Source organism: Diplotaxodon limnothrissa, linkage group LG17, assembly GCF_057381915.1.
Source record: "Diplotaxodon limnothrissa isolate DT_005_m linkage group LG17, D_limnothrissa_male_GT1.1, whole genome shotgun sequence".
NCBI classification, from domain to species: Eukaryota; Metazoa; Chordata; class Actinopteri; order Cichliformes; family Cichlidae; genus Diplotaxodon; species Diplotaxodon limnothrissa.
The window spans coordinates 2,411,230-2,427,340 of NC_140612.1; the positions used below are offsets into that span (position 1 = coordinate 2,411,230).

At 41.0% G+C, this 16,111-nt stretch overlaps 1 protein-coding gene across 1 annotated transcript; it reads left to right on the forward strand.

Annotated features, from left to right (window-relative positions):
* Positions 1-430: 430 nt before the first annotated feature.
* LOC146614455 (uncharacterized) lies at positions 431-13,767 on the forward strand. Its single transcript, XM_085375975.1, has 5 exons — positions 431-480; positions 7,690-8,734; positions 9,209-12,274; positions 12,395-12,455; positions 13,683-13,767. The coding sequence occupies exons 2-5, from the start codon at positions 8,203-8,205 to the stop codon at positions 13,720-13,722; spliced, it is 3,699 nt and encodes a 1,232-aa protein (XP_085232101.1). The 5' UTR covers positions 431-480; positions 7,690-8,202; the 3' UTR covers positions 13,723-13,767.
* The last annotated feature ends 2,344 nt before the right edge of the window (positions 13,768-16,111 follow it).

Here is a 16,111-nt window from a genome sequence, read left to right on the forward strand (position 1 = left end):
AAATGCACATTTCATTAAAATAATAGGAAGTTAACAAGCAGAGCTGAGGATAAAATATCATTTAGAATCATATATGGAAAATTACTGGTGTATATAACTAACAATATCCAAAAGGAGTTGAATATAATAAGGCAGGAACTCAAAGAACACGATGCTTATTACTCCCTTGAAAAGAGAACATATAGGATTAAACCATGTACTCCATAAAAAAGCAAAACACCCAACAGGTCTCTGTCTTTAACGTAATACACCAGAAAGCGTTAAACATGTATGGACCAATTGCACAAAGCATGTGGAAGAGAGACGAGAATTAGTTATATTCCCCACCGCACGCTGTACTCCATCCACACGCCCTTCCCGTAGGTGGCGCTAATGCGCATGCCAGTCGGTTCTCCACTCGCCATTAACGTCCGAAGAAAACGAAAAGAAACGGAAGAAGACAGTTCAGCGGGACCAAGATATAAAAACGTATTTACTGTGGTACGTAAGTTTGCTGGTAGCAAGCATCATCATTGAATTTGATCTTTCAGCCGTTGCATTGTTTTGTGTGCACGCTTCAAAGACGATGAGAATTGCATTGTGAAAAACGCGGTAAGGATGAGTGACATGAGCACCTCGACGTGTTTGTTTTTTATAACCTTTTAATTACCGTTCAAAAGACATAACACGCCTCTGTTTGCATGTGACGCAGCGTGACTGGCGCGTTTTCTTTAAAAAGAAGAAGAAGTTAAAAATATAACGGGACGTTAACGAATCACACAGCCCCGTTAGCGTAGGTAGGTTGAGCCAAAGTCTTTGTTCTTGAGCATGTGACATATTCTTAATCTGAAATGCGAAAGTCAAGAGCTGCGTTCCTGGTAACCAGTTTAACTCAAATGGTTCCCCAACGTACTCATGGTTCCCCTTCAGTCGACCCACTCCATATGGGATCACGCTTCCGGGTGCCCTGGCTGAAACCCCACAGCTACGATGACGTATGTGGCTCCCGCTCATGGCATCATCCCTCAGTTCTTGCACTCTTCACCTTAATAAAGAACACCTATGCTGAACTGGGCTAGATGGCTACTGCTAGTTAGCTCCGTTGCCTGCCGCCCCTGTTGTTTTACTGGTGTTTTGATGGCAGAGCTGCGGGGGCGCGTTCGCTGTATTGTTCCTCTGCTGTCAGATGGAGGCAGTGTAGGAAGTCTGTGCTGGTCAGTGGACGGCTCTTGCTCCAGCTGCGGAGGAGAGGGAAGTTATAACGTATAGAAGGCCTAAGAGAAACAGTGTTTGACTACAATGACCTGGATGACTGAGAACCTTCACAGACATAGTGTTAAACATTGAAAATTGTAACTACGGCCACTGGCTGTGCTACTTTTTTAAAATCTTTCAGGCTGTAATCAAATCTACTGTCTTTGGCTTTACTTTTGCAAGTAGATGGAAAGCATTCCTCTGTTTCAGAGACTTGGAGAGCGATCCATGCTTTCATTGTATCTCGACTTTTGTCGTCTGTTAGCTGACTGCAGCTACATTGGTTAGCACCCTCATACCTTTCTGATCTTTTGAACTGGTAGATCTTTCAATATCATCTGCAGACTACCAAAGCACAGAGGAGGTCGGCCTTTGCTGTGACTGCTCCTAAACTGTGAAACAAACTGCCTCTTCACATCAGGACCTCCCCAACATTAGGCACTTTCAAAACATGTTTGAAAACCCACATTTATTCCTTGGCTTTTAAAGCAGAATGAGTTCTGACTACTTGTTCTTGTACTGCTTTACTGCTTGTTCTGACTGCTTGCTGCAGCACTTGAGTCAGCAGCAATGTGCTATATAAATAAATGTGACTGACTTTTGTTGTTGTACGCTTGTTCATAATATCAGTCTGTACATGCTCCAGAGAGCTTTTCTTCAAATTCTTTAATTCTCACTCGCTTTTGCAACTTTGTACTTTTGTGTTACTCGCAGCAACAACTCCACCTCATTGTTAGTCCATTTAAAAAGCTCGCTGCTTTTCCTCAACATTTTGCTGCCACATTTCAACAAGTAAATAAACGGCAGACGGAAATGAGGCAGGTCGAATCTTCTTGCGTTTCACGCATGCGCAGGACTGGAACGTAAGCGTTTTCAGCCGTTTCAACTCCGTGAAAACGACTGAAAATGCTAGTGTGGACGCGGAGGCGAAAACGCCGTTTTCACATTTATCCAGGCTAGTGTGGTTGTAGCGTCAGTCTCTACCACTCAAAGCGGTTGGTGCCTGCAGAGTGCTAATTCAGAATCATCTTGTGCAGCATTTTTGCTTTGATCCTTTTGGTACTCATTCCACATCTCTACCAACTGCCTTTGGGTTGTATGCCTCTCCCTTCTTAAACATGAGCACTGTCTCCATGTCCAAAGAGCTCTAGTTTCATCTCATGTGAGAAAGGAAGTGCTACCAGTGTGTAGAATCTTTCTCCCAAGTTATCCTTAGCATACTTTAGTCTGGCTTGAAGGTGTTTCTTCTACAGAAGTGTAGTTTTTCTTGCTCTGCATTCTCAGTCTCTTCCTGTACAGTGTCCTGGTGATTGTCTTCGATCCATCTTAGTTTAATAAATACCACACATTATCTGAAGTTAATTTTGAACTTTTCCATAACTTTGTTGTTCTACTGTAGTTAAATTACTTAGATGGGTTAGCTGTTGTTTGTTGCATCCTTTGCAGATTCATGAATTTGAATATATATTTAATATTAGTCTGTAATGAAATAACAGGGCTCGCAAAATCTCTATTTTCCAGTCGGGCCCTGCCCTGCCCATCGGGCTATCATAGGAAGGAAAAATATATGTCAATGCTTTTGTGTTCTTTCGGAAATGTAGCTGGGTAATTATGTCATTGACATCGGTGAGCCACTGTCAATATGTGACATATTGAAATCGTGTTTGAATTTGCGCTTGTTTTTTGCTTTCACTTTGCAATCGCGCGAACTGTGTATAGAGAGCGACAGCACTGATCTGTGAGTGATGATAATTTGTGCACCAATCCCTCTGACGTCGTCTTATCAATCGTTAGCTTACTATGCAAACATGACAAGTGAAATCTCCCGCAGCAAGCTTAAACATGTGAGAGGTAGGGCTGGGCAAAACGATTATTTTCCTAATCGATTAATCTAACGATTCATTTTTCAATCTGATTCGATTTCGATTCGATTAACGATTTTTTTTCCCCATTATTTGACTTGTATAGCAATTTCACATTTACTAATTTATGTATATAAATGAAAAACACAAATTTATTCATTTGAAGACCTTTTAATAAAAAAAAATTGCAAAATAAAGTTGTAGAGGTCGTACAATCAATACAATAGAGATAGCATTTAACAAGAAATGAAATGTGCAAACATATATAAAATTAAGGAAAAGTTAACAAAACATTTCAAATAAATAGCAACAATGGTGTCTTTAAACAAACAAAATGTAACATTCACTTTGCTTTCTGCCAAAAAGTGCTCTTCATTCACAAAACAAAATCCACAATAACATTGTACTACAATCTTCTGTTTTTAACAAAAAATTAAATGTTTTGCAAAACAAATATAACAAAGGAAATCATAGCAAAAAATTAATAATATACAAACAGCAGAAATGGCGTCTTTGAACAAATAATGAAATGACAAGTTACCCCTAAGTAGGACTCTGTGACCAGACTTGTCCAAGCATCAGTGGTAAGGGAGATTTTGGATGTGGCTTTTTTTAGTTCATTCCTTAGTTTCTCCACTGAAGTTTCATACTTTCTCTCCATCATGCTTGTAAAATGACGCTTAGACGGCAGAGTGTAACCTGGTTGGAAAGTGGTCAGCATTTCTTTGAATCCCTCACCCACAGCAAGTGGTCTCTTGTCTTTTAAAATCATAGATAAGACGCTCTCAGTAAGTACAGCCACCTCCTGGGGGGTGCATGGTGTACTTCTTCTCTGACAGTAGTCCTCCAGACTTCTCTGTTTATTCCTGAAATCATAAATCTCTCTGTGTTTATCTCTGTGTCTATGAGTGAGTGTACGTCTACGTGGGGGGGGGGTCTGGATGAATTAACGGGTAAAAACTAGCGTTAGTAAAAAAGTTGAAAACTTACGGTGGTTTGTCCTTTGCAGAAGCGGCTCCTGGATGCAGTCGTTTGAGGTGCTGGTGTATAGCCGTCGTGCTTTTATGATAGGCCATTTCCACCTCACAAAGCCGGCAAACGACTGAATCACTTCCTTTTCTGTTAAAATATCCCCATACTGTAGAACTGCGTGTTCGGGTGGAGTGATTTAAGTTGACTGCAACTGCCTCACTCATGATTCCGCTACTCGCTGCCGCCATGTCTTTTTTTGAAAGTGACGACGCATCGACGCAGATTTTTTTACGTCGATGTATTTTTTGCGTCGACGTAATCGATTACGTCGACGCGTTGTCCCAGCCCTAATGTGGACCACTTATGTGCACCCGTGTAAATAACATAATGTTCTGCCGGGTGTGTTGTTGGTTTTCTCTCGATTTCTGAGTCGACAAGCGCCTTTGTTACTGGGACCAGTCATTTTAAGAAAGGCCCCCATTAGAACCCATGAGAAATGCAAGAAATGCATTATTGCTCAGTCTGCAATATCTTTCCCAGAACAAACACCAATTGCAAATAACATACTAAAAATAAACCTGAAAAATCAGTTTAAAACAGCTACTATGTTGCAAAGAGTGAACTACCACTGGCACAATTTAGCAGTCTTTGCAAACTTTAAAAAGCAAATGGCCTCGATCTTGGTTCCACTTGCCTCTTACCCGTGACTTCAGTGGAAATTTCAAATTCAGGATCTGACACAGACTGATTCATGTCCTACTCAGTTCTTACAAGTTCATAGAAATGTCTGTTCAATCAGAACCAAGTATTTGAGTTGATGATTGTAATTTTTATACAATGTTGTAATTTGTGTTTCAACAATTTTTTGATTAATATTTTGTTTCCGTTACAATATTATACATTAATGTATAATATTGTACATTAATGTATAATATTGTAACGGAAACAAAACAGGAAACAAAACATCAATCAAAAAATTGCTCTTTTTTTTATTCGGGCTACTTAAATTTATTTTGGGCTACCAAAAACTGAAGAGTCCCTGCCCGAAGGGCTACCAGGGATTTTGAAATTTTGCGAGCCCTGAATAATCAACATTTTTAAGCTAACAAAACCTTAAAACTGAACCTTAAATACCTTTTTGTGAAATTTTGGTTATCGTTATTTTATAAAATTGAAAGTACATCAGAATTAACAACTTTGTCCAAAATTAGTTTCTCTTGCCATTACTGCTGTTGTTGCAGGAAATTCGTCAGTATGACCACCACAGATAGTTCCAGAGAGTTTCTGGGAGGTTTAGCGTTAGTAAAGTATCTCAGTGTCTTTATAATATTTTTTAATAAAGTTTTAGTTTCTATCCTTAGGCAGGGAGGAATTATAGCATCATCTGAGAATTCTGAAGGCCCTTTCACATAAGACACAGCATGCTCTGCGCTGGCTGCTGCCCTCTGCTTGTACGTCGTTTTTTTGTGCCCGGTCTATAGCTACTTTTTTCATTAGTACTTATTAAGATCAGCTCGCCATGACTAAACTCAGATCGACTGGTTTTCCATTACAATGCATGTTTGTTGTTATAGCAATGCGGCCAAGTGTCCAATGACGTAATTAGTATGTGACATGAACCCTACAACAAAGGTGGACGTCGAGGCAACGATATACCCGGTGCTCGATCTATGGCTGTTTGTCAGACTCGGGGGACCATGTCCTTGTTTTGTGTTTTGTTTTTTTGCTTTTTTTGTAGCCATTTTCCCTCATTGCCAGGTTTCAAAACTGGCAGTTTTGATTTGCATAAGTAAGACTTTCTCATGACTCATTGAATGACGCCACTGATCAGCCAATCGGGGGCACGCAGTCTGACTCTAAATATTGTGGCAAATTGTGGCGAGATGATCCAAGTAGGTACTAATGAAAAAGAGGTTATGTACCAGATTGCTTTGTTTCCACAACACTGCTTTCCTTCCAAGGTCCCCAGAGCTGTTGAATGGAATGACTTACTCAACGGCTTGGAGGGAAACTTCTGTCATAACGTTCATTGAACTGCACAGAATGTTTTCGTTGCATGCTTGAACTTAGGGTGACTGTAGTTTTAGTTTCAAAACTTGTGTGAAGGTATGTCAGCAGGCATGAGGACTCCTCGCTGGCGTGCTTGTGCTGTGCTTTGCTCGCTGCCGCTGGAAAACGTCCCAGGATTCCAAGTTTATCCGCTCTGCACAAAGCGCTCTGCCTCCTGTATCGTAGATGTACACACTGAACACGATGAATGCAGGGTTAAAGGGTTTGTCTGTGCTAGGGGTGGGTGATAGAGATTTTGACTATACCGCTCTATCGCGATAGCGCATGTTGATGATGTCATCAAGCTGCGCCTGTTTTGGTCGAAAGCATCGCAACGGCTACAACCATTATCATCTGCAAATTGTGGCGGGCGACAGTCACAGCAAAGAGATGAAGCACTTCTGGAATATGGGGAAAGCTGAAAACTGCATTTCCTCCACTTCCATAACGTTGATTCATTAGTGTTGAATTCTCTCGCAGCTGCTCTGTTCCCATGTTGTTGCAGTATATTAATAACTAACCTCGTATTGTGGATGAATGATCTCAGTTGTTCTCTTGACTGAAGTTTGGCCCGTGTACAGCATCCTGCTATGCGACTGCATTTGTCCTTGACCACCAGAATCCGTCACGTTAACTTTTATCGAGTGGAAAAAAAGTTGGCGTTCATCCTCCAGCTTCACTGTGCTAATGTTATGCTAACATCGCTGTGTCGCTAGCAATCATGTAGCACAACATTATATACCAGGTAGTCCAACTTCAGTAACCCTGCAAACGCCACTGCTGTTTAGTTTTCCGTCTTCATTTATGTTGGAAGTGGTAGCAGAGCTGTACGTTTGAATTAGTTTCAAAAATCTCTGTCAGAACATGGTATGAAATGTTTAGGTGGAAACTAGCGAGCCAACTTCCTGTTAACTTCTAACTCCGTTAAATTTAATAAATTCTGTTTTCATGGATGCCTGGATGTTAAACTTCATTGTTACACCAGATGATTTAATTAAAGATGAAAGAATTTAGACCGTTTTTAACTCTTAGTTTTCGTTTGACTTTGGGACCTGAAGAAGACGCAGTTTTGGACCCAGATTACTCCGCGAAGCTCCTCACTACGGCAGCCGTAATGCTCTGACAATCCATCAAAACATTTTTAACAGATTTCTGCACGCCAAAATCGGTTCGAGGTCAGTAAGCACAACCAGAATTCATACATAAGGCACACTCGATTTTTGAGAAAATTAAAGGATTTTGTGTGGAAAATACGTTATACAGAAGAAAAGAATATATCGTGATATATAATCGTTACCGCACGTGCTTCAAATTATATCGCGATATGGATTTTAGGCCATATTGCCCAGCACTAGTCTGTGCTACACACAGCTGGATCATGTTTGTTCCTTCTCAGAACGTTGTGGACCTTCTGCTCAGTCATTTCTGATTTAATTTTGTACAGTTTAGACATGTATCATGATTGCTGTAAAATTTCAGCTTCATAGATCAAAAATGTTTTTTAAAAATGGTCTATTGTTAAATATATGCAGATTTTTAATTTTCACTTTCATTTATTTGTCTTGTTTCCTAGACAAGGGGACTACTTAACTGAAGTCATCGTTTGAAAGACTGCTCTTCAGGCAATACTTTCTGAATGTTCCAACAGTCAAGGAAGTCTCAGGACAGCCTGGTTCTCCTGACAATTTGAACTCAAATCAGGGTAGCCTTTCTGCATCTTGAAAAATCAGAAGTGACTTGCTGTCAAGAAAGCAGTGCACAATCCCACCAAAATTCCATGGAATCCACTGTCTACAAAAATCACAATTGTGCACTGAATTACAGCACCCCAAACCCAAGGATTTTGCATTTAGTGTGTATAGCAGTGACAATCAAACAAAAAGAAATACTGGCTTGAGTTCATCAGCACATGTCCTTGTTTAACACAAAGGAATATCCTCTCTTGAGAACTTCATAAGACAGCCTTCTAACAAAAGTGGACAGCTTGTGGAATTTTTAACTGAGACTTTAACTTTTCCTAAAAGTTTCTAATATACAATGCTGGGCTGAAGCAAGGGCTGCTCCACTTCATAGAGAGAGAGCCCAAATGTTTTCTTTACAAGATCAGTCTTCTTCTGTACCTGAGAACAACGCCTCCACATCATCCCCATTATTTTGCATCTCTCCAAAAAAGGAATCTGCTCATTTCAAATCTTCCAAGATTGAACCTAATGTTGATGATTTTTCAGAGGAAAAATGTTTTGAGAATCAGGAAGTGGGAAGTTTCCTCCCACGAGTTTGTGAGCAGAAGGAACAAATCCTAGATCATTCAGAAGGAAATGTTTCCACCCCTTCTCAGAAGCTCTCCCCTTCTTCTCTCAGGGATCAGCCAGCCGAAGGTGAAGTCTTGGAAGCTAAAAAAACCAAACGGATCACAGATGATGAAATATTAGACTTTATCGAGAAAGAGGTTGCGTTACTATATTCTACCAAGCGGCAAAGTTTCAGCCCTGTTCTTACTGAGCAGTGCACTACTGCAACTGGACAAGAAGATGAAGTGAAGGAAAGCAAAGGAGCTGAGTTCTCTCCCACGTCTCAAGAGAAATGTGATATATCTGCATCAGAGAAACATGTAGCAGGTACACCAAACTCTGCTGTTGACAGCTCAAGACATGTTCATAAAAATGTTGAGAAGTATTCCAGTGTAAATTTTACCAGTATGAAAACATGACCTTGTTTCATGGCAAACCCCCAAAAGTGGATTCTGTCCATCTGGACGTAGCGTTTTCAGTGGGAGAAACGTTTCATCCAACTGACTTCTTCAGTCTGAGCTGACTGCAGGTTTCCCCAATCTTAATGATCAAGGAACTGACCCCCTAGCCCATTGTTCCTTCGGTGCTGCTAGTGTCAGTCATTATGCAAATGTACTGTTTATAAGATTGGGGAAACCTGCAGTCAGCTCAGACTGAAGAAGTCAGTTGGATGAAACGTTTCTTCCACTGAAAACGCTACGTCCCGATGGACAGAATCAACTTTTAGGGATTTACTTATCTGGGTGATTGAGCATGCATCAAGACATTTCATGGGTAACTTTCATCTCTTTACATCCACAGATTATCAACGTGTCGTCTTGGACGTTGCTCCCACTTGCATAAATAATGAAGCAGAGCATCCAGTGACTGTGACAGCAGTTTCTGGAGTCACCGTGCCAGAAGAGACTGAGAAGTACCCAGGATTAACGGTCAGCTGCAGTTCCTCACAAGGAGAGCGTGAGAGAGTCAAAGAAACCGAAGGCACTGGAGATCAAGATCAAAATGTAAACGAACAGACACCTCCATCTAGACCTGAAGGTGCAGATACATTCTCTGCTGCAGTTAGAAATGATCCAGAATATGAACAGGGTTCATCAAAGCCAGACATGCATCTTTTAAACACAAACCAAGAGGAAGTAAGGTTTGAGGACCCTTCATATGAAGATATAAGTGAAGATGAGAATCCAGAAGTTGATAATAATGACGAGGAGATGCCTTCACCTTCATGTGACGTGTCTGAAGCCAGTAATACGCAGTTTGGACATGTGCAGAGTCAGGCCGAGCTTCCAAAGAACCAAACACTTGGCATAGCACAAGATTGCTCTTGTCCATGTTTTGTTGAAACTGAGGATGGGTTTGAACGTTTCTTATGTCCTAAATGTGACGGTGAGAAACATTTAGATTGGCAAGCAAGCTGCTCTTTGAGCCCCCTTTCTGACGCGCAAGATCAAGAGGAGACTGATGAGGACGATGATTGGCTTGTTATGCCTATTAGCGTATTAGATGTTAAATGGGAACCAGCAGATGAAGGCCAGGCTGACCCAGAAACTGTTTCACAGCATGATGGTGAGCATGAAGACCAGGTAAAACAAAGTGACACAAATCCAGCTGTCTGTGAGGTACCCGGATCTGTTCCAAACCATGTGCCAGCTTCTGCTTTTTCCATGATGGAGGTTTTTGAAACACCTTCTCATCTAGCAAAAGTCATACAATCTAGAGAGACAATGCAACAGTCCTTCATGGTGCCTTCTTCCTGGGGCACAACTGAGACTAAAGCTCAGAGACCACAAAATAGGGAGTCACATAGTGCTCCTGATGACAGTTGTGAAACTGACGATAGTTCCGATTACTCTCCTGATTCAGGACGTAACTATCTGACTGTGTCCAAACAGTGGTTAAGTAACCTGTCAGCGCCTGCGTCAGCAGAGAAAAATGACTCTGGTTCTGTAAAAGAAAATGAAGACCATGAGATGGCAAACTTACAACCAAGTCAAACGGGGAACAGAAGCAAGTCTTCAGAAAAGGATGACATCATCAACCTTGATTCTGACACCGAGGATGAAGGTGTCCAAAGCTGTCCAGAGACAAAAACAAAGAGATTATTCTCTACGCGCACAGAGAACAGTGGAGCTGCCAGCCTTAATCAACTGAAGAAACCTTCTCCTGAAACTGTGGAAGGAAACTGTCAAACCAATGGACGTACATCTATAGATTTATCCAGATGTTGTAATGAAGTGATCCAGAGTGGGAACCCTGACCTTTCACAAAGGACAGAAAAGTGTAATAATACTGGATCTCACCATGGTAGAAAAGCACGAAGCATTTCAGATGATCCTGCTGTTATAGTAATATTTGACAGTGATGATGAAGAAAAACAAAGCAGCAGACGGGTAAAGAGGAAAGGTGCATTCTCTGAGTCAATGAGTGGAGGCAGTACTTCATGTGGAGAACAAGTGAGGGATATTGAAAAGAAGGGAAGTCCTAAAGCAAACAGCAGAAAGCCGAGTATGCCTTGTGCAGATTCACCAAAGTCACAGCATCAGTCCAAACCTCAGCAAACACAGATAAAAGAAAAGAAACAGGATGTAACCTTTAGCCAATCAGATAGTATAAAGAAGAGAAAACTGATTAAAGTTAAAGTGCGTCCTGAGCGTGTTCAACAAAACGACAACAGACAGACTACTTCAAAAATCATGGAACAACATCGTGATGATGCACAAAATAGTCTTCATGTCAGCCAAAACACCCAAATCAATTTATCATCAAAGAACCGCTGTGAGAAGCAGTCTGTGGACACGGAGGTAGACATCACTAAAGCTCACTATCACCACGTTCAACAAAAGGCACAAAGGCAAACCTCAGAAATGGTGCAAAGAGAAGTAGAAAAACACCTTAACAACAAGGAAAGAGAGACTAGAGTTCTCTCGTCAGAAACGGAGGACAGCGATGATACCTTGATTTATATACAAACCAGTCCACCGTTCATGAACTACCAACACAAGAACCCCCAGTCTGCGGACAAGGGAATGGGCTCCATTTGCCATCAGCATGTTGAACAAAAGGCCAGTGAACATATGACATCAAAAACAATGGACAGGAAGGTTAAACAAGCCTTGAAGAAGCAGAAGAGAAAGACTAGAGTTCTCTCATCTCAAACTGAGGACAGCGATGATACCTTAATTTATGCACAAACTAGTCCATCCTGTTCTGATAGCGAGGATGACTCCACTATGACTCCCGTGATTCCTCGCTTTGTTGTTCAGAAGTCTTCTTCATCTAGTGATTCCCTTAAACTTCTAAAACAGTCTACAGTCCAAAGGCGAGGCAAAAATGAATCCCAGCCAACTCCAGAGACCCCCACAGAAACCAGCAAGACTGACTCTAAAAAGAAGAAACAACAAGGGGCTAAAGGAAAGCTTGTATCCAACCCAAAGCCTATAAGTGATGCACACCATACAGAACCGTTGTCTAGGTCTGCGGATAGCTCATCTAGTTCCAGGCACTGCTCGTCCTCATCCAAACTACAGCGATCTCACTCTGACAGAAACTCTTCAACATTACATCAGTCTCGCACCCCTACATCTTCCACATCCATGCAGTCATCAGCAAAGGAACAAGTGTTCAGTGACTGGCGAAAGAGCTTTGTCCCAACCAGGAGAGACCGAAAGAGTAGTCTGGAGAGTAACCTGAGACCAAGGCACAATTACGAGTCGCTAAGAGAAGCCAGAGCTGGACCAAGTCAATGTGACAAGCCACACAAACGGAGACACAGCTCCTATGAGTCTGTACCTCCTCTGATGAAGAGGCCCAAGGATGAAGCCATACAGATAACGAAGGCCAGACATCAGGACGCTCCATTAGTGCGAAGTGTGTACTTTTGAAGTCTCTAAAATGTTTTAATTGATTTGATTCATATATTAATAATAGTCAAGTTCCAAATTGTTATTTTAAATGTGTTTGATCTTGACTGCATGTTTCTAAATGTAGGATTTCCTCTGAGCCAAGGCTACAAGTGGAAGAATGAAACGAGCGTCATGGCCGACAAAAGGTGATGCTCAACATTTAATATCGACTGCATATAAAAGATTGGTCAAGCCTCCGGGTATGAGCAGTAAAACCAATACGGAGATCCCTCTAACTTTCCTTTGGCCAGCAGAGAGAAGTAACTTGTGTAGGGCTGTGCGATATGACCAAAATCTCATATATATAGATGTCTTAATATCCCGATATTAAGACATCTATCGTCCAATAACGATATAAATCACAAAAATGTAACATATTCTGTGAATCTCGGGCAGCTCGACTTGCGTGAAGTGTTTCCAGCTGCGCGTCGTGTACCTGGAGTCCAGTGTTTTAGCCGATGCATGAAACGATACATTTTTAGACATAAGTTGTAACGGCCGCAGTTTTCTTTGTGAGTATTTATTACACGGCGTGCTGCGGGGAGAAGCCTGTTCTGACATTTGAGTCTAAGGTTTATTTTTTAGCACCTGGCGGCTCTTTTTTACTTCTCATCCATAAACAATCTGCTCTTTCACGTGATTCAGTTTATTTTGAAAAGTCTCAACAGGATCTTGAGCTTTATTGTGAAAGGTTTATGTGGAACAAGCGGACACGCGGTGGTTTTACCGTTGTTGTTGCTAACGACAACGCATAAAAACAAACGCTTGTCCGTCCGTAGTGTGGTTATATTAAATATAAGAGAAAGAGAGAACTTTAGGAAATGAATATAGCCACTACAGGGACCATAATAATGATAATGAAAAAATATCGCTGTAAACTGTTTATTTTGCGACACCACGAAACAAACGATTGCGTAAAATGAAACGACAGACGTTTTTATATCGTCATCCGATATATATCGTTACATCGAACAGCCCTAACTTGTAGTTGTTTCGACATGTGGGAAAACTGCCTTGGCTCCGGACTCTGAGTATTTGATCTGCTGCTGAATTTGAATCTGCTTTTTTAACTCATGCTCAAGTCCAAAAGGTTTATTTAACAAATTTAATGTCCATGTAAAATCACTAGTATTGGTCAGTTTACAGGTTGAATGAGGCCATGTCAAAGATAATGTGAAAATTGTGGTCTGGGCTTGTTATGTCTGGTTTTAAATAGCTAAGATAACACGTGAATATGCTTAGCTTGAGGCTTCACAACAGAGCTTGAGTAAAGAGTCATTGATAACTTGCTGTTTTGTTTTCAAAGTCAAAGCAATGCAGTGTACAGTATGACCAGGTTTTCTGAGGTGTGTCCTGTGTTTCACTGTGTGCAGACCAAGGAAAAGGTTCAGCTCTCCAAGACCTCACCACTGAAGGGAAAAACGCTCTGCCAAAGAGGCATTCTGTTGTTTTTGTTATGACTGGTTCTGTGTTTGATTTAATAAAGCACTTGTGTAAAACAAGTGACGTTACATATAAAACTATAAGAAGTTCAGCATTTTATGTGTTGTACTTGCTATATTATATACACTCAAAAAATACAGGAACACTGAAGTTGCACACCAGACAATCTTGAAAATGAAAGTTGGAAATGGGATGGAAACTAAAGTCATCAACGTTTTGATGGGTCCATTCTAATTCTAAGCAAACACTGACTTGTTCCCGTATTTTCTGAGCAGTATACAAACATTATTCTTTGTTTTCTTTGGAAACAGAAGTGCCTGTATGAAAACCCAACATGCAGCTGTTTACTGTATTTTCTCTGAATACTGTTCATACTTGAAACTTTGTAAATAGTTTGTTGAATTTTTTTATCTATTCATTTATAAGCTTTTTTTCTTACTCAGAAAATTCTATGCACCACTTAAAATAGCTGCATATAAAAAAAAAAAAGCCTTATTACAAGAAGTGCTAATAGATTCACAATTGTTTGAATGTCTGTTTCACGGGATTTTAAATGCAGTATTATGCTCACTCTGTTTAAGTGATGTTCCCCAGTGCCTGTGTGAGTCCTAAACCCATCAGAAGGTTTCAAACCGCTGACAGGTGAAATGAATAAAAGTTGGTACAATGTTCTGCTAGAAAAACATGGGCGCTGTTATTTGCGTGATTGTTATTTCATCATGTATTGCTCACCTGTGGTTGGGGAAATAAGTACTTGATCTGTTGCTGAATTTGTTAGTTTGCTCACGTACAAAGAACTGAAAAGTCTCTTATTTTTATTGTAGTTTTATTTTAATAGTGAGAGGGGATATCTGAAAAATATAGCAGATTCTTTGCATAATCGCAGAGAATACAGATGTAAAATCCATAGACATGGACATAGCGATAGACAGGAAAACAGCCCCAAAGCATGTTTCCATGTCTGCGCTTTGCTGTAATGTAATTTGAGGTCATACTCTGCAGGCCAGTTGTCAAGTCCAGAAGGAGAAAAAATAAAAACGACAGGTGCAAAGGAAGCGGTTCCAGCCCATTTTAAGATAAGATACCTTTATTAGTCCCACGAGTGAGAAATTTCATGTTAAGGCTGCCGACCTATTGCACGCGGTGCCATCTTACCCTCCGACCATACATACGTTACACAAAAACATCACAAGGGGAAGACAGGTCAGAGAGGTACAACAATGGAAAATGCACCACATGAGGAAAGATAAGGAGAAAAAAATAACTCCCCCCAGACTGAGCTCCAACAGGGAGATCAGTTTGAGAACAGAGAAAAACACCTCTGCACATGAAAAAACTCTTAATACACCAAAGAAGCACATGACAAGCAACAGGGGGGGTAAAGGGTGAGAGACAGCCAATGTAGACAGGACATCCGGGCCTGCAGCCTGTGCGCTGGTCTCCATGATCCACCGTCAGCATCGGAAAATCAAAACTTGCACCGTAACCTGCACATGACCAGGTTATGTGGTAAATATAATGCTTTATTTGTCTACACCCTGTGGGCACTTTTTCGTAGAACTGCAATAAACTTTGACCCAACTGTAGAACCTCTGGAGAAAAGCAAAAACTGAAGCTGTAGACTATTGCTACTTCAGTCAAAACCAAACTAAATGAACATTGGACATGCAACTTCAAATTTGCAGAAAAATAGTTCCTCGAAATACATTTTCACTAAACTCAAAAGCATAGACAAAATATGTTAAGGCTGTCCAATTTTCTGAGAAGCATACCGAGTTGCCCAAATGGTGACCTTCTCGCCCTGCCGGATTCAGAAAATTTGGTACTTTCCAGTTCTCTCCCTATTTCTCATCCCTATTTGGGATCTCTGACAAGTGTCTGAAGGTTGAGAAGACCTTGAGGTGTGCAAAAAATTAAGTTAAATACTGCAAATGTATAACTAAAATTATGAATTATAGAATTGTGCATCATAGTTAGATGATCAATGTGTAAAATAATAATGGCACAGTGGTTAGCACTGTTGCCGCACAGCAAGAAGGTCCTGAGTTCAATTCTACCATTAGGTCTTTCTGTGTGGAGTTTGCATGTTCTCCCCGTGTTTGCGTGGGTTCCCTCCGGGTACTCCGGCTTCCTCCCACCGTCCAAAGACATGCAGCTTGTGGGGATAGGTTAATTGGATAATCCAAATTGTCACTAGGTGCGAATGGTTGTCTGTCCCTGTGTGTTGGCCCTGTGACAGACTGGCGACCTGTCCAGGGTGTACCCCACCTCTCGCCCTATGACAGCTGGGATAGGCTCCAGCGCCCCCCGCGACCCTGAAAGGGATAAGCAGAAGTGAATGGATGGATAACATAATAAT

Bases quoted from the DNA above. Each gene is read 5' to 3' on its own strand.
- LOC146614455 (XM_085375975.1), top strand. From the start codon at position 8,203: ATGTTTTCTTTACAAGATCAGTCTTCTTCTGTACCTGAGAACAACGCC. The intron at 8,735-9,208 runs GTACACCAAACT...TTACATCCACAG, and splicing joins ATCAGAGAAACATGTAGCAG to ATTATCAACGTGTCGTCTTG. The intron at 12,275-12,394 runs GTGTGTACTTTT...TTCTAAATGTAG, and splicing joins GGACGCTCCATTAGTGCGAA to GATTTCCTCTGAGCCAAGGC.